Source organism: Diorhabda sublineata, chromosome 5, assembly GCF_026230105.1.
Source record: "Diorhabda sublineata isolate icDioSubl1.1 chromosome 5, icDioSubl1.1, whole genome shotgun sequence".
Classification (NCBI taxonomy): domain Eukaryota; kingdom Metazoa; phylum Arthropoda; class Insecta; order Coleoptera; family Chrysomelidae; genus Diorhabda; species Diorhabda sublineata.
In genome coordinates this window covers 1468285-1493783 of record NC_079478.1, presented here as the reverse complement: position 1 = coordinate 1493783, position 25499 = coordinate 1468285, and the positions used below count along the sequence as shown (strand labels likewise).

The 25499-nt window shown below is 33.5% G+C and overlaps 1 protein-coding gene across 1 annotated transcript in view; it reads right to left on the bottom strand.

Annotated features, from left to right (window-relative positions):
* Positions 1 to 7746, bottom strand: part of LOC130444644 (uncharacterized) — a 132600-nt gene extending 124854 nt beyond the window's left edge. Inside the window, exon 1 of the mRNA XM_056779896.1 lies at positions 7183 to 7746. Within this exon, the coding sequence (XP_056635874.1) occupies positions 7183 to 7209 (27 nt within the window). The 5' untranslated portion in view covers positions 7210 to 7746. The remainder of the gene's footprint in view (positions 1 to 7182) is intronic.
* Between the last annotated feature and the right edge of the window lie 17753 nt (positions 7747 to 25499).

The following is a 25499-nucleotide window of genomic DNA, read 5'->3' as shown; positions in this document are numbered from 1 at the left end:
CGAATTCGCAATAAAGCAACAAATTGCTCTAAAATTTTCCGTGAAATGTCACATAATTTACCATAAAAATTGACGTATGTTTACTTACTCTAGTCACATTTTTCTATTGTTTGATAAAAGGAATTCAATTAATACATCCAGTTACGCAAAGATAACTTTTTATCACTTTATTTATTAATACACGTTTCGCTTTAAACAACGTCAATCAATTTTTTCGATGAAAATTTTCCTTTTCTTTCAGTTAATGCAGTTTTTTTCTACCTTCGAGTTCCATCATGTACCCCCAATATATTTTCCGTTTCTAAACTCCCTTGTTTTAATCTCCACGATATACAGGGTATTCCTAAATGCATACGAATACATACAAAACTTAAGTCGTAGAGGAAAATCTTGAGATAAGAGACTTTGGAGAGGTCAGTAAAAGATCTTACGGTTCAGACACTTTAGGATGCAATCGATTGTATCTGGTAATTAAAGTTTATACGAAATATCTTTGTCGACTGAAGAAATCTAAAATACTGGTAGGAATTCTTTATGTATTCTCCATTCTTAGTGTCCTCTTTTAATTTTCACTTGAACATGTGCAGAATACCAGTAATCAATTTGAAGATAAGCCTTTGTTGATTGTTTTAGAACCTGATGAGATCGTAGTATTTTTTTCTCTTCAAAATTATTTGTTTGAACATTTCGTGAAGCTGAATCACGAAAAAACGTTTTTTAATCAACAAAGTATTGAAAACCTCAATCTCTTATAATGTAACCGGAGTTTTTATATCAATTTAAACTTCTCTAATTTATGCACCAGCTTGTAGGGGTTGGCGAGACTTTAAATCTAATTTCTATTGGTATTTTTTCTAAATCTGTAGAGTTTTTGTTTTTCTATTGGTATAATACACTAAATAAGTTGTTCGTGGAAGATTATCGAATCTTTTTTTTAATGTTATCAATGTTTAATTGAGAAATCATGTATGCAATCATTATAATTATTAATTAATTGTATATTTTGAGTTAAATAAAGTAAATATTTTCATTTTATACAACACTGACAGTATTTAACAGTTATCATATGTCGCAATTAATAAACAAGCAATGAAAATACACTTTTAGAATCAGATTCGTAATAGAATTACAGTTACCCCTCGTATTTTACACGATATCGTTTTCAGAAACTAACAAATTTCACAAAACTTCATATATATCAAATTTATGTTGGCCAATATGTCACACTCATTATTTAGTGAAAAATTTTGTTTCAGACAATATTCGAACCTCTGATCTCCCTGTTGGAAATCAAGCATTTGGACAACCTTACCAACCACATTGTTACGGCCCGAGTTTCGACGAGATGTAGATATATAAACAGCGAAACCATTATTAATTAAGAAACTAAAAAGTGAAAAAAAAAATGGAACAAAGCGCTCAACGCGCGTTTTAAGTTTATTTTAAAAATCATTTTAAACTTTTTAGTGCTTTAAAAGCGTATTTTGAACTATATTTATTCGAAATACTGTCTTCTTTCTTCAACTATGTAAATAATGGTCGCCATTCGTAGTATTTTCGTGAGAAGAATTATTAATTTCTAAAATTAACTTGTCTAATGAGAAACAGAGCTCTGCTTCGTCACTTTCTTCATTGAGACTTTGTACGGGTAAATTCTGTTGGATTTATAAATTCTATCTATACATATGTAAACTATAAATAATTCATGTGAGAGGAAGTGAAAAAAGTTATTACTTTCAATTGCTTTGGATAGTTCAGTCGCCTTCAATAAATAGTTTTATAACTTAATCGTCCCAAATGCAAAAAGATAGTTTAATAAATCAAATTTCTAAATCATATTTTCACCTACCGTCACACTTTGGAACAACTGACCAACTTCAAACTCTTGTGATTGCTTGGAAGAAATTAATAAACTTATTTTGCTTTCGACTGTTGGATTGTCATATACTAAATCAAACAAAGATCAATGCTTGTTGGAAAGGAATACGACCAGAAGTAGTTTGCAGTGGATTCCAAAAACTATATTATACATGGAACGATATTTGATGATGATTTAATAAAGAAGATTATCTGATTTGAATAAAAAGCAATTGGAAACATTTAAATAACGCTATTATCCCCATACGAAGGAAAAAAATCAATTCAATGAAGAAACAACAAAGGATCATGTTGTTAAAACTCGTTTTGGTCATAAAAAGATGAAATTATTTTACTGGTATGAAATTCAAATGTTTTTTCGCCATTTTTTGTAGCGTTTCCTTTATTATGGAAATTCTTTTAGCAATATTTATGCTTTTAATTAAAAAGTTATACTTTCAGCTTGAAGTTTGAGTTGTGAACAACCACAATTTGAAACAAATATTGTAGAAACTCTTCTTTTATAGCGAGATTTGATACGACGCTGAATTTGTTTTTGTTTTTATTGAATAATTTATTCAATAGGTACGTTTTCCTGAAATAATTGGAACTGTTTCACGCGAAAATCTAATTACATAAACAGATAATGAAAATAATGATGAAATTATTTCAATCCAGCTCCTCAATTTGATGCGAGCTTATGGCAAATAATTATGGTATAAAAGGTAAAATCTTATATATTAAAAAAATTGAGTCAGAGTCCGTTCAGGCGTTCTACCCAACCGATTTGCTTAAATTTTTTTTTCAATGGAAGGTATTGATGCACAGTTCAGCCATCAACCATCGGATTTCATCTAATTTTCACCATTCTCAAGTTATACTAAAATGCGATTTTCCCCAGTACATTACTTATGGGAGTTTTTCACATACACACGTTCTATCCTCAATATCTCAGGTTCTATTCAAGATAGAGACTTCGTTTTGGTTTAAGAACACATGCTGAAACACCTTCTTTCTTTTGAGTTTTTGAACACTTAAATCGGTTGAGTTGGAGAGGAGCTAGGTGCGGACATTCAATGTGGAGTTATGGGTTTTTGTAGGTTTTTGGCAATTTTTCTACAATCAAAGATCTATATCTCAGGTTTTAATATAGCTACAGACTTCGTTTTGGTTTAAGAACACATGTTGAAACACCTTCTTTCTTTTGAGTTTTTGAACACTTAAATCGGTTGAGTTGGAGAGGAGCTAGGCGTGGACATTCAATGTGGAGTTATGGATTTTTGTAGGTTTTTGGCAATTTTTCTACAATCAAAGATCTATATCTCAGGTTCTAATATAGCTACAGAATTCGTTTTGGTTTAAGAACACTCGATGAAACACCTTCTTTCTTTTGAGTTTTTGAACACTTATATCGGTCGAGCTGGAGGGGAGCTAGGCGCGGACATTCAATGTGGAATTATGGATTTTTGTAGGTTTTTGGCAATTTTTCTACATTCAAAGATCTATATCTCAGGTTCTGATACAGCTACAGAGTTCGTTTTGGTTTAAGAACACTCGATGAAACACCTTCTTTCTTTTGAGTTTTTGAACACTTATATCGGTTGAGCTGGAGGGGAGCTAGGCGCGGACATTCAATGTGGAATTATGGATTTTTGTAGGTTTTTGGCAATTTTTCTACATTCAAAGATCTATATCTCAGGTTCTTATATAGCTACAGACTTCGTTTTGGTTTAAGAACACATGTTGAAACACCTTCTTTCTTTTGAGTTATTGAACACTTAAATCGGTTGAGTTGGAGAGGAGCTAGGCGCGGACATTCAACGTGGAGTTATGGGTTTTTGTAGGTTTTTGGCAATTTTTCTACAATCAAAGATCTATATCTCAGGTTCTAATATAGCTACAGAATTCGTTTTGGTTTAAGAACACTCGCTGAAACACCTTCTTTCTTTTGAGTTTTTGAACACTTAAATCGGTTGAGTTGGAGAGGAGCTAGGTGCGGACATTCAATGTGGAGTTATGGATTTTTGTAGGTTTTTGGCAATTTTTCTACAATCAAAGATCTATATCTCAGGTTTTAATATAGCTACAGACTTCGTTTTGGTTTAAGAACACATGTTGAAACACCTTCTTTCTTTTGAGTTTTTGAACACTTAAATCGGTCGAGTTGGAGAGGAGCTAGGCGTGGACATTCAATGTGGAGTTATGGATTTTTGTAGGTTTTTGGCAATTTTTCTACATTCAAAGATCTATATCTCAGGTTCTAACATAGCTACAGAGTTCGTTTTGGTTTAAGAACACTCCTCGCTGAGACATCTGCTTTCTTTTGAGTTTTTGAACACTTAAATCGGTTGAGTTGGAGAGGAGCTAGGCGCGGACATTCAATGTGGAGTTATGGATTTTTGTAGGTTTTTGGCAATTTTTCTACATTCAAAGATCTAGATCTCAGGTTCTGATACAGCTACAGAGTTCGTTTTGGTTTAAGAACACTCGATGAAACACCTTCTTTCTTTTGAGTTTTTGAACACTTAAATCGGTCGAGTTGGAGAGGAGCTAGGCGTGGACATTCAATGTGGAGTTATGGGTTTTTGTAGGTTTTTGGCAATTTTTCTACATTCAAAGATCTATATCTCAGCTTCTAATATAGCTACAGAGTTCGTTTTTTTCTATTATAAGATTTCTGATACTTATTTAATGGATTCGTTGCGAGCGAAGCCGCGGGTAAAAGCTAGTCGGTAATAAAACACAATGGAATAGGTTTCCGGTAGCGGAACTATCTAATAACGACGTAATAAGAAAAAAAAGAAGAAATACTTGTACGAAAACTATCATATATATTATTAAATGTACAAATTATTTCTTCAAAATTATCCATTGAAGAAAATATACAAATCACGATGTTGTAGTTGAATAGTTTCAAATGAGGGACAGTCTGTATGATAATAATAATCAATTCCTATGCATACCAACAAGTATGGGACAAGAAAGGAAATGGGTGTTGACCGAATGGATCTACATCGATGCATACAGCATATGAAACAAAAAAATGTTTATATATTTATAATATGATATACAAATAGACTACTGATGTTTTTAATATAAAAACATGTGTATAACAAGAAAAAAAGAATCAAAAATAACTTTTTCTACGTCCGTTATAATATTTTACGTTTTTTTTCTTCATTTATTTGCAGTCATAAGGAATGTAATTTCTGAATCGGTGAAAAAGCGTGAAAAAAGTACCGCAGCTGTTCATTTTTTCACGCCATCATACTTTTATTTCTTGATATTCGTTCAAGAATATGCAACTGATGGTTCGATGTTATCAAAACATGGTTTCAAGAAAACATCGATGTTTTTTCAATCGATGATTTTCTTTCGATGTTTTGCAATTATCGATGGTTTTAAATAAAAATCGATGTTTTGGTAATTCCAATAATTCCTACTTGTTGAAAAGCTACTTCAATTAATAAATTTCAAATTAGCAAAACTAATTATAAGGTTGTGGTACGTTTTGAGTGAATTCAGAACGCACGGCAAAAAAAGGAACAATCTCTCAGAAATCGTCTCTCATAGGATGTGACTGCAAAACTTTTTTTCTGCATGAATTAGATGACAAATTTTGGGAAATTTAATACCCAATATTTTTATTTCAAAATTTTTATCTTCTTAATATTAATTGATCAATTGTTCTATATCGATTTTTTTTTGTTTTTAATTATCATTACAACTTAAATTGTAAAATTCATTTCTTTTTAATAAAGTTTGTTCTGCGGCTCATAACCTTCCTTCCCCTCCTAATTATTTTTGTGTAATAATGAGATTTTTAATTGAATAATGCAGCTAAATACATATTAAAAATAACTGGATTTCGTTTTCGACTTTAAAAATTAATTTCATGATTATCTTTACCAATGAATTTTAGAGAAACAAAAACTTGTATTTACCTATCTGCTATTACGCTGAATCAGTTAATTTACAACTTTTCTTTCATATTTTCATGAAAATATGATCTTAATTGTTTTTTTATTCCTTTTTTGTTCTTTTAGAAAAACATTCATGATTTTCTTCCGATGATTATTAACCATCGATGTTCACTAAATGAAAAAACATCGATGGCAAACATGGCGGACTAAAAAAGGCATAAACAGCTTCACAAAAAGAGCGTTACTAGCTTACTATGAAAATAAATCCAAAATGTGGAAGTCTTCAACACTTTGGTGGATTTATTAAAAACTAAAAGGCACCCTATTGATAAATAACGACGTAGACATCAGTAAATATTCGAAACCCAAAAAATCTAAAACATTAGCCCGCGAAGAAGTTTCTATTGCAAACTCCAGACGATCATTATCTCATGCATGAAGTATGACAGCAAAAAATTAGCTTAGATATTATTTGTAACATCTTTCAAGTTGCTTTAAATGCCGGAAATGTTTTAATTATCACATTACCTGATACAAAAACTCATGTTCGACGTCGATTTACTGTGAAATATCTGACAATAGATTTAACTTGGTAAAAATTTATGGAAAATATAAAAACCAACGACCCACAAATACCAAAACAAATCATTTTTTCTTGCAGTATAGAAATGGAAAATGCAAAACCCAAGTTGTTGGTATCAAAACCTTTTCAAAAATTCCCTCAATTGTTGCGATATATTTGAAATTACTTAACACAAAAAACTACACCGAGCATTCATTTCTACGCTCTTCGACGTCTATATTAGTGGATTCCGGTGGGTGGAAATCCAACACAGTTGCGGAGGATTACGTAGACGACTCAATTATTAAAAAACAAAATGGATTCCGCAGTGAAAATTTTAACGGAAACAATCCAATAAGTACTAATACAACTATAGACGAAGTTATTCCTTTCAACTTCTTAAATGTTCAAGTCTATGGACGTACAAAAATTTTTGTATGAAACTCGTGAGTAAAGTAACTTTTTCCCTCGTAGGAATTGCCATCAAACCGTCCTACTCGTGAAAAAAAGTATTATTTTACTCACTTGTTGCATAAATAACTATTACCGTTATTTGTACATGTAAAAGTAGAAAAAATCTTATAAATCCAAATTTTAAAACCCATTTAAATTTCTTGTATAAATTACGTTTAAAATCACTGCCTTCCAGTCACGATATACTAAATGAATCTTGATATTTTAATTTTAATTTAATATAATAGAAGGGTGAAAAACCGTTTGCGATAACCCTAACAGACCGGATGGACGACAACATCTGTGATAATTGTTTTGACATTATTTACTTTCTTGACGAGTAATATTCTAATAAAAAATATATTTTAAGAAATAGAAAATACTTACACTAATACAAACAGTACTCAGGGGCATATTTCCAAAATATCCGTAACTAGGAATAGTTAATTCGAATTTTCTTTAAAATATGGGGCACTTTGACACAAATACACTTTTGGATTTACATAATTGATGTAAAATAGATTTGAATTTATTATCCAGCGTTTTTAAATATATTCAAATAAACACTAAATTCACGCATTAACCCAAATTAGAGATGTCAATTTTTTTTTCTATAACCGATTAATTTATTATCGTAATAATACTAATGATAATACACCTGTTGCTTTACTTTTATATATGACCTACTCAAAATGTAAACGGACGACTTCTGTTGTCGAGTAGTTCGAACGAACTGTCTCGGATACCAGAGTCGGAAGAAATGGCGCGTTAAAGTGATACCAGTGTTGCCAAACAAAAGAATTTTACCCTAGCGAGTGTTTTTATTTCGTCGACCTTTTGGTGAATGTTGAGGATGTTTTTATATATAAAAAACCCGTACGACCATTTAAAAATGTATTTTTTATCTCAAAATTAAATTGTCGGCTATTTAATTACTCTAAATTTTTTCTTGGCAACAACACAATTTCAAATTCCATATCGATAATTGAATATTTTTTCACTATTAAATCACAGTTTTTCTAATCACTGAAAAAAGTATCTAATTTAAATGAAATATGGAAAGTAACGTGCAACGACAAGATGAATCAGTAAAAAAAAATTTAAAAACAACAAAATCTAAATATAAATTGTGCGGTTTGGTGTCTACGTAAACTATACCGATATATTATAAAGATTCTTTCGTATTCTTCACGTTATATTTAAGATTTTTTTAGAGTGACTACAACATACGAGGTCTGGTTATTAAATAACGAGACTAGACGTCTAGAGAGCGCCCTAGACTAGTGGGGTAAAAATCGAGTAGTGCGTTGGGTATCTAGATATCTTGTCTATCAATGTAAAATTTCTCGTTAAATTGAAAAAAACTCCGACTCAATGCTACAATTTGTTGCAAGAGGCCTATGGGGACAATTCTCTATCTCGTGCGCGTGTTTTTGAGCTATGTAAGCGCTTTAGTAAGGGTCGAGAGAGCACTGAAGATGAGCAGCGCCCAGGTCGACCTGTGACTGCTTCAACTCCGGAAATATTGATCAAAATAAAACTAAATTGAGCGTGCAGATCGTCGAATGATCATCCGGATGATTGCCGAGGCTGTAAACGCCGATAAAAAAACGGTTAGAAACATTTTAAACGACGAATTACACATGACAAAAGTCTATGCCAAAAAATCTGACTCTTGACCAAAAGCTCTTACGTCTGCTAAGATTTTCTTGAAAAGTTGGAAAAAAATCTGCTTTGAAAGGGACCCGATGGAAGCGGTAAAGCAAAAAACGGCAGAGCTCCTAAAGACCCTCACCAAAGAAGACTTCCAGCACTGCTTCGATCAATGGAAAAAACGTATGGAAAGATGTGTACCGAGGGGATTGGAGTATATTGAAAGGGAGCATTCAAATATAGAATAATTTTTATAATAGAACCCTTTTTCGTAACCAGTCTCGTTATTTAATGGCAGACCTCTTATCAAGTCTACGTCTAGTAACTTTTCTCCGTACTGACCACAAAGAGTTATGGAATGAAAATTGATGAAAATTTGTGGACTTGGAAGTATAAAAGGACCTAACCTAACCTAACCTAACCATTTTTAGTTTCGTAGTTGTAAAATACTTCTAAGCATGCGTTGAGACTTTCTCACTCAAATTTAAGCAATTTCGAACGCTTGGTTTCTATTTAAGACCTTGGGCAGATGAATTCAAACGTGACATCACGCATTTGTGATTTATACCGACTGTAGAATTATGCATCCGAGTTTTTGGAGAGAGAGATTGGTGGCACACAGTCTTCAGAACTATTAGTCTCGCACCGTCACCATAAAATGTTATTTTCCATCATCAGAGCTCTGCTTGAAAAGTACAGAGCACTCACTTTCATTCAAAACATTATAACACAGTAATGGAAATTATTTTTTTGTCTTTACAGACATGATAGCGACGGTTTTTTGGTCATCGCTTAAATGCTTCATAAGGTAAAGGGAGGAATTGCTAAATTTCCAAATTCACATGTCATGTTAAATTATTCACTCGCGAGCACATTTTGATATTTTTTTGGTGTACTCCAATCTTCTTTTCAGAGTAATGACTCAGCGGTTCTTCCTTTCCAATAACTAACACTCGAAATAAATATTAATAATGTAAAATTGTATCTAATAATTAATTGTTGGATGCATTTTACAGTCTACATTTTACACTCTACATCAATAGTCAAGAAATAATTTTCGCGGAAGAAAGTTTATTGGTAGGAAAATTCAGTATGAAACAGGTTAGTCAAGTTATTAAGTTTTAGTTTATTTTCAGTCTCTGAAGACGATAACTTGGTTATCGAAACGCGCGTCATATAATGTAATTGTGAATGTTGGTGTAGTGGTTGGGGTAACAGTGTGTTCACTATGATTATCAACAACGGTTTCAAAAATTTGAACTTAATCAAGGATAGGATTTCACAAATAAAAAAGGATAATTTCAAGTTGTACAAAAAACAGTTGTTTAGATAGTGAGTATTTTTTATAATTTTTTAAATCAAATTTTCAAAATAACTAAGTTTTTCAACTGTTAATTTGAAATCCTATTATACTAGACAGATAACAGTGAAAATTTCAATATATCACGACAAGACTCCTTGTAGTGGAGTCTTAAACGACATCCTTTGAATTCAGAATTCCTCGTAAGTACTTAAATATAAATTTTCGATAAGGGCGCCGTTCATGTGCCCAAAGAAAATTTCATAAATTCCTCACTATAATATATCTTAGCACGGATGTAGTTGGCACCAGAAGTATGTCTTAGTTGACAAACAATAATAGGAACGACAGACAACACAACCGGCAATGTTCGAAACCTCCACGTTACTTTCAGAAATAGATAAGTTTTATAGATAAAAATAGATTTTGAAGACTTATGATGGTTGTTTGGGAGCGGGATTATATTGTCATACCATCGTAAATTGATTTTATGTTCATGTAAATAAACGGTTATTGTTGTTACTTCGTCTTTTAGATATATATAAACATTTCAATGTTTCTTTAATTTCTTATTTCTTACGCCGGTTTTCTTCACTTCCTAATAAAGTTCCTACTAACTATTAGTAAGTAACTAATAAAGTAAACCTCCGAGTAAATCGAATTATTTGCCTTAGATGTTATTAGAACAGTCACAAGTATCAATTAAAGAGTTTAGTAGAAACTTAACCTAAAATATTATACATCAATCGTGGTTTGTCTGTTTATTATACATATATTTGATTAGTTCATTTTTGGAAATATATTAAATATTTAATATGGATGCTTTTCAAGATTTAGAAGCAATTTAAACTTGTAGACTAGACAGCTACTGGTTTAATTTAATCCTTTCACTCTAACGTTCTAACGTTGTTCACTCTAAAGTTGGAATTTCTGGAACCGTTGGTGATGACGCGCGTTGTCGATGACGTGAAATCACCTTCAGTCTCTGAAAACGATAACTTGGTTATCGAAACGCGCGTCACACAATGTAATCTAGAGTATTGGTGTAGTTTTGGTGTAAGCAGTGTATGCAGTAGAATTTAGTTACCATTAAAAAAATCGGATGACTTTTTGGCCGATACAAGTTCACGTTTCAAGAGTTTTTTTGTTACGAACTCGAATTACGAAACTATGTTTACCGAATTTCAACAACATTTTCCGAATTTGCCTCTATCAGGAATTCTTAAAAACGGGTTCTGTTGCCGATGCGCCGCGATCTGGACGACAGGTATCTAAGGGAAATATGTGGTGCAGGTGTTAGTTGAGCAGCGGAACCAAATCGCAGAGCGGTACCAGTCAGGATGATCCGCAGTTCCTGCATTCCATTTTGTGGTTGGATTAACCAATCGGCATAACTACGCGTACTACAATCCTCACGTTTCCATTTGAAAAAAATTAAACCTGCCTGAGGTGAATGTGTGTGTAGGCTGGTATCTGTGCGGAAAGTCTCATGGATCCGTAGTTTTTTGAAGCCAAAGTTATCTGGAAAAGCTGTAGTAGAGTTTGTGAGAGCCTTCCGGGATATTGAAATAAATCTTGGTAAAAATCAACTCAATCCCAATAGACTAGAAAGGGTGAATAAAATGATGGGTTTGTTCTTCCTGGAATAATCTAGAATTTTGGTAAATTGGGTCGATTTTCGGTAACAGTAACACATTGCAATTTTTTTTGTCGTAATTTAACAAAACTGAAATAATCGTCAACACCAGCGAAGTATTATAAACGTGTTAAACATTATAATGTCAAGTACACAGGGTCTCGTGAGACTTACGAAATTCAAGGTCGATCAAATAATTGTTTCGTTTGAAACTATTAAATTAATGATATAAAAAAAATTTATCAAAACAGTACGGCAGAAATTATGTTTATAATAGCTGCATTATTTATACATTTTCTAAATAGTTCCCAGGATGTTCAAAGTACCAGCACATCATATAATATCAAGGCTAGTTTAGGGAAAATTTGGGAAAAATTATGGGTTTAATGAACTGATCGTTTTTCTTTGTTTCCAGTTTAAATTTTTTTGATATTTTCGAATTTAAATGATTTGTATCAAGTGCTACATTCTCTCACGATATAATTTTCCATTTACCAAATTCACTGCAATATTTTGGTAATTACAAAGAGAAAGAAGATGAACAGTTGACCAGGAAGAGGAGCTACCACTCCGGATGTAATAAACGAATTTGTCAAGGATAGAAAAACATGGAGAAAACAAGTGGAGTAGAAAAAGACTCAAAAAGTTTTCAGAGTTAGTTGCTATTTAGGTTGTATGGTGTCTTCGGACCCTTTAAAGTTTGATTCAATAGATTAAAATTCTTAAAATAGTGTCATCACTTAATAACATTGTGGCCATCCATTTTAAAATACTCAATACAGGTAAATATTACTCCGAAAAAATTCCCTCAATAAAACGATAATCCGTCCACACCTGACTGACCGATACCTGATCCAGAAAATTCCAAATAACCTTCTTAATATACCTGATTTTGTAAAAAACCAAAAACCTTCTACCTGATCTTTGTTCCATACTTAACGAACCCAGGACGTCTGGAATCGTGGGTAATTTCATTCTGTCTTCAAGACCGCGAAGCGATTTGATCTCGAACGCCGAGATCTCAGCGAAGCTGAGCCGTTTTAGGAAACTTAGCACGCGAGACGTAAGTTTAATAGTCGGTTTTTGTATTATTTGGCGATAAAATATAAATTTTCAGATCCATGGTGTATATAACTCAAATTTCTCGAGTTTTGGGTATTCGTTCATCAAAATTTTCATCGTGAGTCTCGCATTTGGTTTGATTATTCGGCATGAGACGAAGATTAAAGGACGAGATTCCATGAAACGTAAACTCTTGTTTGATAAATTGATCTGTTTAGTTTTTATCAAGAAAATGTTTTAATTTAACAATTTCCTCGAACCGTATGTTCAAAGAATAATTCTGCAAACGTTGCATACGAGTAATAGACGCACATCTCGACAAGGATCAAAATTACCTGAACTTACATGTTATGGTTCTTGGACAATAAGAACGAAAATGAACATCACAACGTGACGCAAATTGATATTTTTGCATTTTATAACGGCGCACGCTTTCCGTGAAGAAACAAAGAAAATTATTATTTACGCGAACGTTATGCCAATTAGACAAAATGTGTTGATAACACGTGAAGATATTACATTTCATATTAGAAAAGTCAATCAAAATTAAATAGACCCCAGTTGCTATGCTCTACCCAATATACAGGATGTTCCTATTTAAAATTACGCAGCATTGCACCCAGGCAGAGATGCAACCTCTTGTATTGGGATCCATGTTAATAATCTAGTTAAATGATACAAATTTTTCTCTTATATGACTGTGAAGAATCATAAATTTACCTAATTTCAATTCATTATTGTATTCGTTAAGATTTATTGTACACCAATGGGAACTAACGTCAAACATAAGCGATTCCAAGTGTCCCTTAGACACTTAAGATATGATTATTTATAGTATTTATGTACAATATGTATTTAAAGCGGTATTCTTCGAGTACGGTAGTCGGATTATTGGAACCAAGTTCAATTAATTATTAATTTACATAATAAACCGTTTTTACAAAGTAGTTTTAATGTTTTAATATAAAGAATATGATCAACTATCATTGGTCGGCCGGAAGATACGTTACAACAACTTCCCTAACTAATTATTTTTTAATATAAATGGGGTTTGAATGGTAAAATAATGAGCTACAGGTAAAAATCCGTTGGGCGATCTACCATAAGATATGAAGCTTTCAAATTAAACTAAAAACAAAAATTAAAATTGGAGCAACAACCAAAGGTAAGCTGCAAAGGGCGCACTACAATTTATTTTTAGACTTTTCTCTTTTGAAGACCTTTATAGAAAGTGCTTCTAAAGAATATAAGGTGTCTATAGATATGATCATGTCTTCCAAACTAAGAGCGCCCGAAACAATTTTATGACAATTATTATGACAACTGTGTTTTGGAACCAAAACGAAGAGGGATGGTTCCTAGACATAGAACGCCCGAAACAAAAAGATAATCACAACAACGGATGCACACATTCCATTCTCTAACAAGACCCACGAAATTGAAACGCACCTTCAACAGTTGTAAGATTAAGACAACTGTGTTTTGGAACCAAAACGAAGAGGGATGGCTTCTGGACTTTTCCTGATACACTCTCGATCTGGCACCTAGTAATATTCTTCTTTTTCCTGAATTGAAGCATTGGTTTGGAGGGCGATGCTTCCAAACTGACGTGGAGTTTAAGGGGTACATTTTATGAAGGATATTGCACAGATATGACGAAAACCTTGAAGTCACCCTTCTTTTCTTTACAACCTCCAACTAGAGATTGAAAGAAAAACAACCCATCAGAAATTCAACATTGTTTGTCATAATAATTTGATAAATTATTATAATAGAGGACAAAGAAGTTAAATCGATTGTTTTTGTTCATATTTCATTTGATTATATCAGTTACGAGGTTCGATTATTTTTATAGTGTTTTCCGGCTGGTTTACGTCGGAAGTGGCTTTTAAATTTTGACGGATAGGGATTGGGTAGGACGTAGATGCCGTCTTGTATTTTTCAGATTAATTAAAGGCGTGATTCTTTTCAATTTATCTGGTTAGCTTAAAGCACCTACTCTTAATGGATTTCCAGATCGAAAAAAAAAAAAAATTCTAAGAAACATTGAATTTGTTTCCATAATTTTCGACACGTAAAGTGAAACATCCGCATTTTTCAGTAGTACATTTTTATACAATAATTTCTAGCTGGAAATTTAAAAATAGTAGCTGTATGAATATAGATGGTTTTCATGAAAATATTGAACAACTCCTCTTTTAATTCTAGCATTGTCTAGATCTGTTAAATTACACCAAAAAAGGAATTCAATTGATTTTAATAGAACATGAAGAAGAAAAGTCCACAGTGTTAATAATTTAATGTGTTATTTTTTTGTGAAAACCAGCTCAGTTAAAATGCATTTTTGAATTTTGTTTCGATATTTATAGTTTCTCTTCTTACGTCTTCTGTTTGCTTTCCTAATAACTTTGTTCTATGTCAGCTGTGCCCTGTTGGAAACGCTCACTGTGCTCATCACTGAAGTCTCCTATACATTGAGGTAGAAAATTTGAATCCAGAATATCGATTCAGAGCAAAATTTTACAGCCAACAACTCATGAGGTTTCAATCATATTTTTTACAAGTGTTTTATTAGTAATCGTTTTAATGTCGATAATTAACTTTCCCTCTGCCATTTTTGATTACTTATTTTTAAGAAATTGAAAAGCACCAATTACGTGGTTGAAAGATTTAACAAAGTTCCTAATTTGAGTGCAGAAGTGGCACAATAATACTCTGTTGCTGAACTAATAGCGAATTATGTATATTTTCTGATCCTGTACTGAAACTTTTCCCATGTGGCAAAACTTTTTTGTTGTGATGATTTCCTTTATCGCTACAAAAATAATCAATAGTTTATAGTTTTGACTGTGCGCCCAAAACAATAGCAATAATTTTAGAACCTGCGCAGATCTTCTTAGAATATTTTATACATTTGAGAGCAAGCCTCTAATTTAAGGTTTATTTCAAAGAAACTGCATGTCCCACAGAAATAGAAGATTATGTATTACCATTGTGTGGTATTTCAGCTTTCAGGCTACTTTTTGATAAATCTATGATTGATGTGGGTCGTGATTGATACGGAAACCTTCAAATAGGGCATCGATGTTATTACAATAAACCAAATCGCCATGAATTAAATAAAGTTCAGATGAGACGAAATCAGAATCTCTGGGTTCATGATTTTCCATATCATCTTCAGTATCTTCGTCCAAAGACGCTGTAGGAATTGGATGGTGTTTGGTGTTCGTGTTGATACCTATTATTCTGCAGGTATTATTAAGAACTACTTACACCGATTCAACACCGACTGTGTTATACCAAATAAGACACAATTTGCTCTGGAGTCTGTTAATACCATTGCGGAAGGTCTGATAGTCGTCTCGTTGCGATCCAACCAGTTTTCTGAGAACATTTCTTCCACTGCTTCTTGTAGATCACAGACCTGTCGAGGGTAAGTATTTTAGGGTGTGATTGTCTCAACTCTGTTCTGATCATCAGTGTTTATTAAACTTTTGGAATTTTGAGCTATAGTATGGTCAGCGAATACACTTTTTAAGAGAAGACCAAACTTTCATGGTCTCGATCTACTCCAGTGTTCTTGAAAACGTCAATAAGGGTACGATTGATATAAGACAGCGATGGATTTGGTTAAACTAGTGAACATGATCAAATTAAGAGTAGTTGATGACTTACAATGTTATGTGCTGCTAATATATCAACAAATAAAGATTTAATGGTACATGTAGTTTACGTAACTTCCGGAATATTATTTTCTATATAATCTTTTAATTTTCCAAAATTAATTATCTACATTCAACGTTATTAAAAGTTGATTGGATTATATTCTGTATTTGCTTAGAAAGTTTATCGAAGTTTGGCAACATCTAATGTTTAACTATCACGAGTTTCTTGATAGTAATAGTTTTTTTTTTACTACCAGTAACCCGTAAAAAATCACTAGGTATTATTTTCAATTACCTAATGCGTCGGGTTGAACTGAAACGTCGTAATTCAATACACTGTGACATATTTACGAGTGACAAGAAATGTCTATGACCTTTTCTAATTGTTGTAGGGCGAAGTCGGCATTCGTTCATTATGGATAATTAGATAAACTCAGTTTTGTTTCTTTTGAAAACAAACATATTTATATTAATGTCCGTGATTCATATCTGTTTATATAAACGTTTAATTGATTCAGATTTTAAATTCGGATGACGGTCTCGTCGAAACGACTTATTCGGACTTAGAAAAACGCACCGACACAACCTGACGTTCACAGTTATCAGTTTATAAACGTTTAATTCTGCGCCAGTAGTCAAGCAACATGTCTGCAAACAAAGACTGTTCAAATAAAATGAATAACAAATAACAGTGAGTTGTCTGGTTAGTACATCCACACTCTCAGTTTTAGCATCGAAAATTAACACTACGAGAAGTGTCGGTCTCGTCGAAACGACTTATTCGGACTTACAAAAACGCCCCGACATAAACCTGACGTTCACAGTTATCAGTTATCAATTTATAATCGTTTAATTGATTCAGTTTTTAAATTCGGATGACGTGTGTCTTGTAATCTGCGTCCGTAGTCAAGCAAAACGTCTGCTAACAAAGACAGTTCAGATGAAATCAATAGCAAATATCAGTACTCTGGTTAGTACATCCACACTCTCAGTTTTAGCATCGAAAATTAACACTACGAGAAGTGTCGGTCTCGTCGAAACGACTTATTCGGACTTACAAAAACGCCCCGACATAAACCTGACGTTCACAGTTATCAGTTATCAATTTATAATCGTTTAATTGATTCAGTTTTTAAATTCGGATGACGTGTGTCTTGTAATCTGCGTCCGTAGTCAAGCAAAACGTCTGCTAACAAAGACAGTTCAGATGAAATCAATAGCAAATATCAGTACTCTGGTTAGTACATCCACACTCTCAGTTTTAGCATCGAAAATTAACACTACGAGAAGTGTCGGTCTCGTCGAAACGACTTATTCGGACTTACAAAAACGCCCCGACATAAACCTGACGTTCACAGTTATCAGTTATCAATTTATAATCGTTTAATTGATTCAGTTTTTAAATTCGGATGACGTGTGTCTTGTAATCTGCGTCCGTAGTCAAGCAAAACGTCTGCTAACAAAGACAGTTCAGATGAAATCAATAGCAAATATCAGTACTCTGGTTAGTACATCCACACTCTCAGTTTTAGCATCGAAAATTAACACTACGAGAAGTGTCGGTCTCGTCGAAACGACTTATTCGGACTTACAAAAACGCCCCGACATAAACCTGACGTTCACAGTTATCAGTTATCAATTTATAATCGTTTAATTGATTCAGTTTTTAAATTCGGATGACGTGTGTCTTGTAATCTGCGTCCGTAGTCAAGCAAAACGTCTGCTAACAAAGACAGTTCAGATGAAATCAATAGCAAATATCAGTACTCTGGTTAGTACATCCACACTCTCAGTTTTAGCATCGAAAATTAACACTACGAGAAGTGTCGGTCTCGTCGAAACGACTTATTCGGACTTACAAAAACGCCCCGACATAAACCTGACGTTCACAGTTATCAGTTATCAATTTATAATCGTTTAATTGATTCAGTTTTTAAATTCGGATGACGTGTGTCTTGTAATCTGCGTCCGTAGTCAAGCAAAACGTCTGCTAACAAAGACAGTTCAGATGAAATCAATAGCAAATATCAGTACTCTGGTTAGTACATCCACACTCTCAGTTTTAGCATCGAAAATTAACACTACGAGAAGTGTCGGTCTCGTCGAAACGACTTATTCGGACTTACAAAAACGCCCCGACATAAACCTGACGTTCACAGTTATCAGTTATCAATTTATAATCGTTTAATTGATTCAGTTTTTAAATTCGGATGACGTGTATCTTGTAATCTGCGTCCGTAGTCAAGCAAAACGTCTGCTAACAAAGACAGTTCAGATGAAATCAATAGCAAATATCAGTACTCTGGTTAGTACATCCACACTCTCAGTTTTAGCATCGAAAATTAACACTACGAGAAGTGTCGGTCTCGACAAAAACGCGCCGACATAAACCTGACGTTCACAGTTATCAGTATTTTATACGAGGTTGTTGCGATAGGAACGATTAAATTTTCACTTACCGGGGTGATTCAATAATTCAAAAATTTGAAATTGTTCATTGGGTACTTCAATAAGGGAAAGACTTGTTATGTTTTTTTTTGTATGAACCTTTTTGCCGTTTTTATCACGCGATAAAATGGAGATAATATTTAAAAAAGAGACGTAATCAAACAAAAATTTATTCTATTCGATTCTGAATTGAAAAAAACTTGTATAAATAAAATAGGAATCACGTATATTTCATGACCTCTCGTGCCGCCAAATATTTATAATACAAAGTCTACAGAAACACATCTTTAATCCAAATATAATTAATTTAATATCTCAGCAATAACACATGGGGCTTCAGTATTCCTAACAGTTTCTTGGCAACGTTTCAAATTCGCAATCTTTTTATGTGAGATGGTAGGTTTCGCTTCCTGTTTTCGATAAATTTGATAGCTCTGTCTTAGAACATTAATTTGTGAGTTCGCTCTTTCAATAAATAGAAGTTTTTATTCCATAAAATGCTAGATAAATTAATTACACAAATTAATTCAGAAAACACGGTTTTAAAAAAATTAATAACGGCTGACTAGTTCCGATGATCTTGCGTCTCATCAGAACGACGTATATACAAGAGGTGTGTATACACGATTTTTACTATTCACCTTTGGAAATTATTACAAAAACTTTATCTGCTGTTCTGATGAGACGCAAAAACGTCGAAACTTGTCAATAGTTACAACCTCTCCTTGCAATAGCAGGCCTTTAGCGTTGAAATCGACAGAAAGGTCGATGGACATCACATAAGAGGCAGACTTCATTTCCGAAATATTGAATTTCGAAATTTTGATAGGTATATTCAGCTTTCCTCGATGAAATTCCAATGAAACAGGTGGTGAACTTGGAATCAAGTAAAAAGGGGTGAACAATTTTGAATAATTATATTTCATAATCACTAATATCTTTTTCTTCTTCTCGTTCCTGCCAGCACGATTATAGGCTCCACGTAGACTCCAATAGACTCCAAAATTCGAGCTCCGACATTTTGAAAAAAAAAAGCATTTGGTTTTTCGACAATAACTCGCTCAATTTTCAAGCTAGGAACTTTTTTAAAAAACATTTTGTAGGGGATTTCAAGTACTTCAACGTCATATCAATTAAAACTTTTTTCAACCCCCGGTTTCGAAAAGGGTGCAGCTGAAAGGGGTTGCATAAGCCATATTTGCAAACTTTGAACCAAAATTTTTGGCAAGGAAAACCCTACAATTAATATTTGGTTTATTTAAGAAAAATTCATATTTTTGATTGGATTGAATTTATTTTTGCGCGTGTTAGTTTTTTTGCGATAATCACTGTCGCCCTCGGGCATAATCATCAACTTAATACCCTGGATACGTAAATAACTATCATAGCAACGGTCTCATTCATAATCAAAAATGTACAAATCGATTTATTCAATAATAAATGTAATACGTATTGCTTTATTCTGTTTTGCAATTGCGATACCTATTTGTCAATTTTTTACATAACTATTTCAACTGTTCGGTTTATATTTATCAATTACTGATATATTTTTAAGCTATCGAAAGTAGGCCTTTAAAATGATAATAACTAATATGTTATGCATCTAATCGTTGCATAATTTGTTTTATTGTTGCTTAATACGACATTATATCAATAATTATTGTGAAAAAAACAAAATATTGTACGCATTACAACTGGCGTACTGATTGTGGGAAATTGTATTATACAAATATTACGAGAAGACAAGATTTAGCTTTGTTTCGGCAACTCCACTGGTAAGCAAGAAAATCGACTTAAGGCCGCTTGACATAATGCAATATAACGTGCAAGAAATTGCACGCAAGTCTCTGTAAAGTAAACAAATTCCTAACCTCAAATTTTTACCAATATTTTGTACATAGTTTAATAATGAAAATAACGAAGATAAGTTTTACGAAAATTAGCTTATCTGCATGCATTTGATCAAGAAATATTGCGTCTTACATTGCATTGCACGTTGTATTGCATCATGTCAAGCCGTCTTTAGGCAACACACCTGCAATCGCAAGTGACTGGCAAAGAAACTGAACAAGAAATTGTAATCTTAAAACTAATGGTATTAGCTATATATTAGCTAATAAGTTATGATCGGTAACCACCCTTTTTAATCCTTGACCCACAAATATCCGTTAACCATCAAACGCCATCAAATTTTAGCTGAAAAGCTGTTCAAGCGGTCACACTATTGTGACAAGCCAGTGCACCGACCATTAGTCAGTTTGCTGTTTCCAGAGTATACCATCCGTATTACCAAGAGACTAATAATTTTCGTTGAAGACACATCCGTTCATTTTCATTCCGTTTTCTGTCAATATTTTGTTGTTAAGTTGTTCAAATTTTCTTGTAGATTCTTCTGGTTTTTTACAATGATCATTATATCGTCTGCAAAAGCATATTCCGACAAATTCCGACAGTCCATTTGCCGTTACCAAGTTGCAGGTTCTTCCATAGTTTCGTCTATCCAGTACCAAAAATGCTTCTCACAAATTCTTCTTCAGAAATTTTCAAAACTTCAAGCACCGTTGTCAAACAACTGACCGGAACATGCTCTCCGGTGATGTGGACTTGGAATTTTCTAGATTCATAGAAAAACTAACTAGTCTGGCATCAATTTCTTTTCCTTTCAGGTGTATTAAAAATAAGCAAAATAAAACTTGGTCCACTAAAGGTATACGTATATCTGCAGAAAACATGCGATCTCTACTTCTGGGATGGTGTCTTGTTCAAAAATTACGTGAAAAATTTATTAAAAGGCAATAAAAGCCAATTGCCTTAAGACGGCTATAATTATACCTCCTTAATAGTTTATTATGCCCTTATTCAGTCTAATATTCGATTTGCCCTTTCCTTTTGGACTCCAAAGGTATATACATGTGAAGCAACTCAATTTAAACGAATCTTCAAACCCTAAAAGCTGTTGGATATTTATTCGGACTTATCAGCTGGGACTTTGAATCCGTAGGCAAGCTTTCCCAATTTAAAAAAGATCGTTGCACGGCTATCCACTTCGGAACGCGGAACACGACCTTCACCTTCCTACTCCACGTTCAGAATTGAATGAGGGCTCAATATTTTACAATGCAAATAATGCACAATCATTTACTAATTGAAATCAGATATGGTGCATAAAAGAGTACAAAACTACAGACCACGTCGTCTGTGAATGCACTGCACTCATACGGGCGCGGTTTAAACACCTGGACAAACCCCACAACCTGTCTAACGACATCAAAGGGCCTATCTGAAGGACTATGTGCTCAACGGCTTCACGGCCGCCCACACCTACGAACTATGAACTAGTTATTTTTATGTTTGTTTTTTAGTTTTTGTCTACAAATTGTAACAATTTTTTGACAATAAAGGATTTCTCTTTTTAACAATGGAATGCTGCTGAAGACGGCAGAATCCTTCGTTATTTTTTTTTTTTTTCGTCAAATTTATTACTTCTCAAGCATGAATTTCCTCACATATCAAAGTTCAAAGATTTAGAAAACTACGGTGATATAACTTGTATAAAACGTTTAATCCTTGCTACTCCTATTTTTTTTTAATGTCTGGTAAACACTGTCATCAATCGAGAGCGCTGTCTCGTCGTCCATTGCCTTTTGGTCAACAACCCGGTTGGTGATATTATCGATCCTAGGATAATTAATTAGTTAATGCACACACGATATACCTCGAGAACGCGAACCATGAAATAACTAACACGTGTTTTAAATTTATAGACGATATCTGTATCTACGAGCGAAATTTATTTTCGTCCACAATGTTGGTATTTTTTATTTTATTAACAACGTTTTTAGGTCAATGTATGGAGAAGAGGTTATGTTGTAACAGCAAAATATTTATGAAGAATTATGATCAAAAATATAATTTATAAAACAGACAACTAGATTAGTAAGAAGAAGATGCCCCAATCACCCCAATCAGCGGACCTAAAGGTCCATAATAAATTAACAATATGATGTTGGACGTAAAATGAAAGTGGATTCACATTTTTTGACAATCTGTTATGCAACTGGACATCGAAAACACATTTTTTGAAATAAACTATAATTTTTAAAAATGTTTAAGTGGCTCTACAAGCGTTAACTATGCTAACTATGCAAGAATTAAAAACTCAAGACTCGGATTCATATTAACTCAAGTTTATATTAAACAAGCTCCAAGAGCAGAGGAATTTCCTTCGGCTAAATCGTATTGAAATATGGATACATGATGAAGTAGAGCTGGAGCAAGTTGAAGGCTTCAAATACTTTCAAAGTTGGTTCAAATATGATCAAGACAGACGATCTTAAGAAACTTTTTGATTGCCGACCCAAACTCTTCTACTTCGTCGACGATGTTGAATTTTTGACCTCCGAAGGCTCCTTCAAATATTCCAAACATATCGTAGACGCAGGGTGATAAGTCCGGACTGTAGGGGGGTTTTCTAGTACCTCTAACCCCAGTTCTGATATTATATAGAGTGTGAGACGTGCGGGATGAGGGCGCGTGTTTTCCTGGAGAAGAAGCGCTCCTCAGTTTCGAGGTTTCAGGTTTCACGATGTTAGAGTAGTATACAGCATTTATCAAACGTTGTGTGCACAGGAAGTCAACGTACAGCACTTGAACGCGGGTTTAGTTGTCTTTGCTTTTACTGGCGCTCCTTCCTTCTGTTTCCTAGACCACAGCTTGCTTTCAGGAGTGTGATAATGAAAATTCGCGTTGAAAAACCGTCCCCTTCCGTCTCGTATTATGTCCAATCGCATGAATTTTAACCTCGAAGTTCAAAAGTTCGGAAACCCATCGCGGTGGAGATATTGAAGGTGTTTGTGGATGGTAGACTCCACATTACCAATACTAATGTTAAGTTCAGTCGAAACTTTTTGAACATTCGTCCTATAGTCTTGCAAAATTAGGTTTTCTAGACGAATGTTGTCTGGTGTACTGCTGGTTAGCGGTCGACGATGAGGCGGTTCATTCTCGACTGTTTCTCGGCCATCTTTGAACACTTTGACCTATCTAAGTACAGCAAATCTACTCAGGTGATAACCGAATTGATTCCATAAACGCAGAGGAATATCCGTGTCTTTCCTTTACCAAAAAACCTAGCTAACACATAATCAATCAATGACTTTCAAAACTTCCAACTCCCAACTCTTCTTTGTTGTAATAGTTTCCATATTAGATTTCTTCACACGCTGTTGAATGCTTTTTAAATGTCAATAAAACTAACATGATATAGGGGATGGAAACGCAAAGTGGCAGACATCAGTAGCTAGTTAGATATTATACGCTTCTGGTTTAATATGGAAATTAGAATCGAACTTAATTATCACTTTTGGGAATTACATTGTTTTCTAATAGAGTTTATTTAATATTGAATCAACCTCACAGAGCCCCCTCAGTATAAAAAAACGCGACCAAATAATCGCGTGATCTAATTCAAGGACGAATAGAACGAAAACAAACCAAAAAAATGTTTCGTTAGGTTTTTAATGCTTTCCCGGATCTAGGAAAAAGCTGGGGCTTGTGCCACGGGTGTAAAATTCAAAGGGTTGATCTTCACCATCGATTTTTTGTCAATTTTTTTGATATTTGTCGTCTACGTATATAAATTGAAATAGAAATTCCCACACTCAGAGAAAATATATGTATTTTCAATAATATTGACATATTTTCTAAACATCTGCAATTTATCGGTAAAAAATATGTTGTTCGTTACTACGGCATCTATAGATGATTTATGGCTATAACCAACGGCATAATTTTCATCTTATAGTCCAGTCAAATTAACCATATTGAAATTATAAGAGTTATAAAGTTAAAAAATGGTACAAATACTTAACAGACTCTTACTTGGAAAAAATTTTATCTCATTTTAAATGTCTCAATGATTGTTTTCATCAGTAAATTTTTATAGATCATATTTTTACGAACTCGTCTACTAATATAGACCGTGAAGCTGGGTCTGTTGTATTATAAGAATAGATTTTTTTATGTAAAAAGCCTATTACACTCAATTAGTTCGAGTAGTGGAGATGCCTGTGAATATTAATATTGAACTTCTGTAGGTTGTAGTATTCGGGAAAGACGTGCCTCGGTAACTGATTCCGAAGAGTTGAAATTCTCCAAAGAAACGACTTTCGATAAATAGACGTTATGGGGATGAGCGACATCTGCCTGTCGAGTAATTCCTGCAACTAAGTGAAATTATGTCGATCAACTCGTGAGATTATCTACCGTGGTCACGTCAGCGACTCTTCTTCTACGCTGTAAGCTGTCCAAAGATCTAACCAGCTCTGATTCACCTATAAGTGGTATCTTTTCTGTATTGAGTTGAATATCCTGGTAACCGAGCTCCAATTGTGTTTTGTCAATCTTCTGTAGCTAATTCGGCTACGTGGCTATACCAGGACATATTGCTACAGACAGGACGAAATCTTTCTTGATATTTCGTGATCCTTTACATCAAACCGTATCCATTCCATCACACACTGTAAATATGGATCGTAATCGTTGATTTGGTTGGTATCTAATCTTTGTCCAGTGTTATTTAACCAGAAAAATTAATCCTAAATTGATAATCGAAAATATATTACGAGACTAATCGTATTAGACATATTTGCACAAATCAGTTTATACTGATTATTATTTAATTAACGTTTTTATGGTGTATTTACAAACTTTTATTTGCTTTAACAACATTTTACAAGCCGGTGCAAGCAACCAAACAAACCGTTATCAACAAACGAACGAATAGATGATTGATATATGGCATATATATATAAATGTTTGAGAGAGAAAAAAATTAAGCTCATATTTCAAATTATGTGTTTAAGCTAAAAGTAAGTCCGAGGTCAATGCAATAAAAAGATAAACTCTTTAGATTGGACAGAAAATTACGTCCGTATTTAGC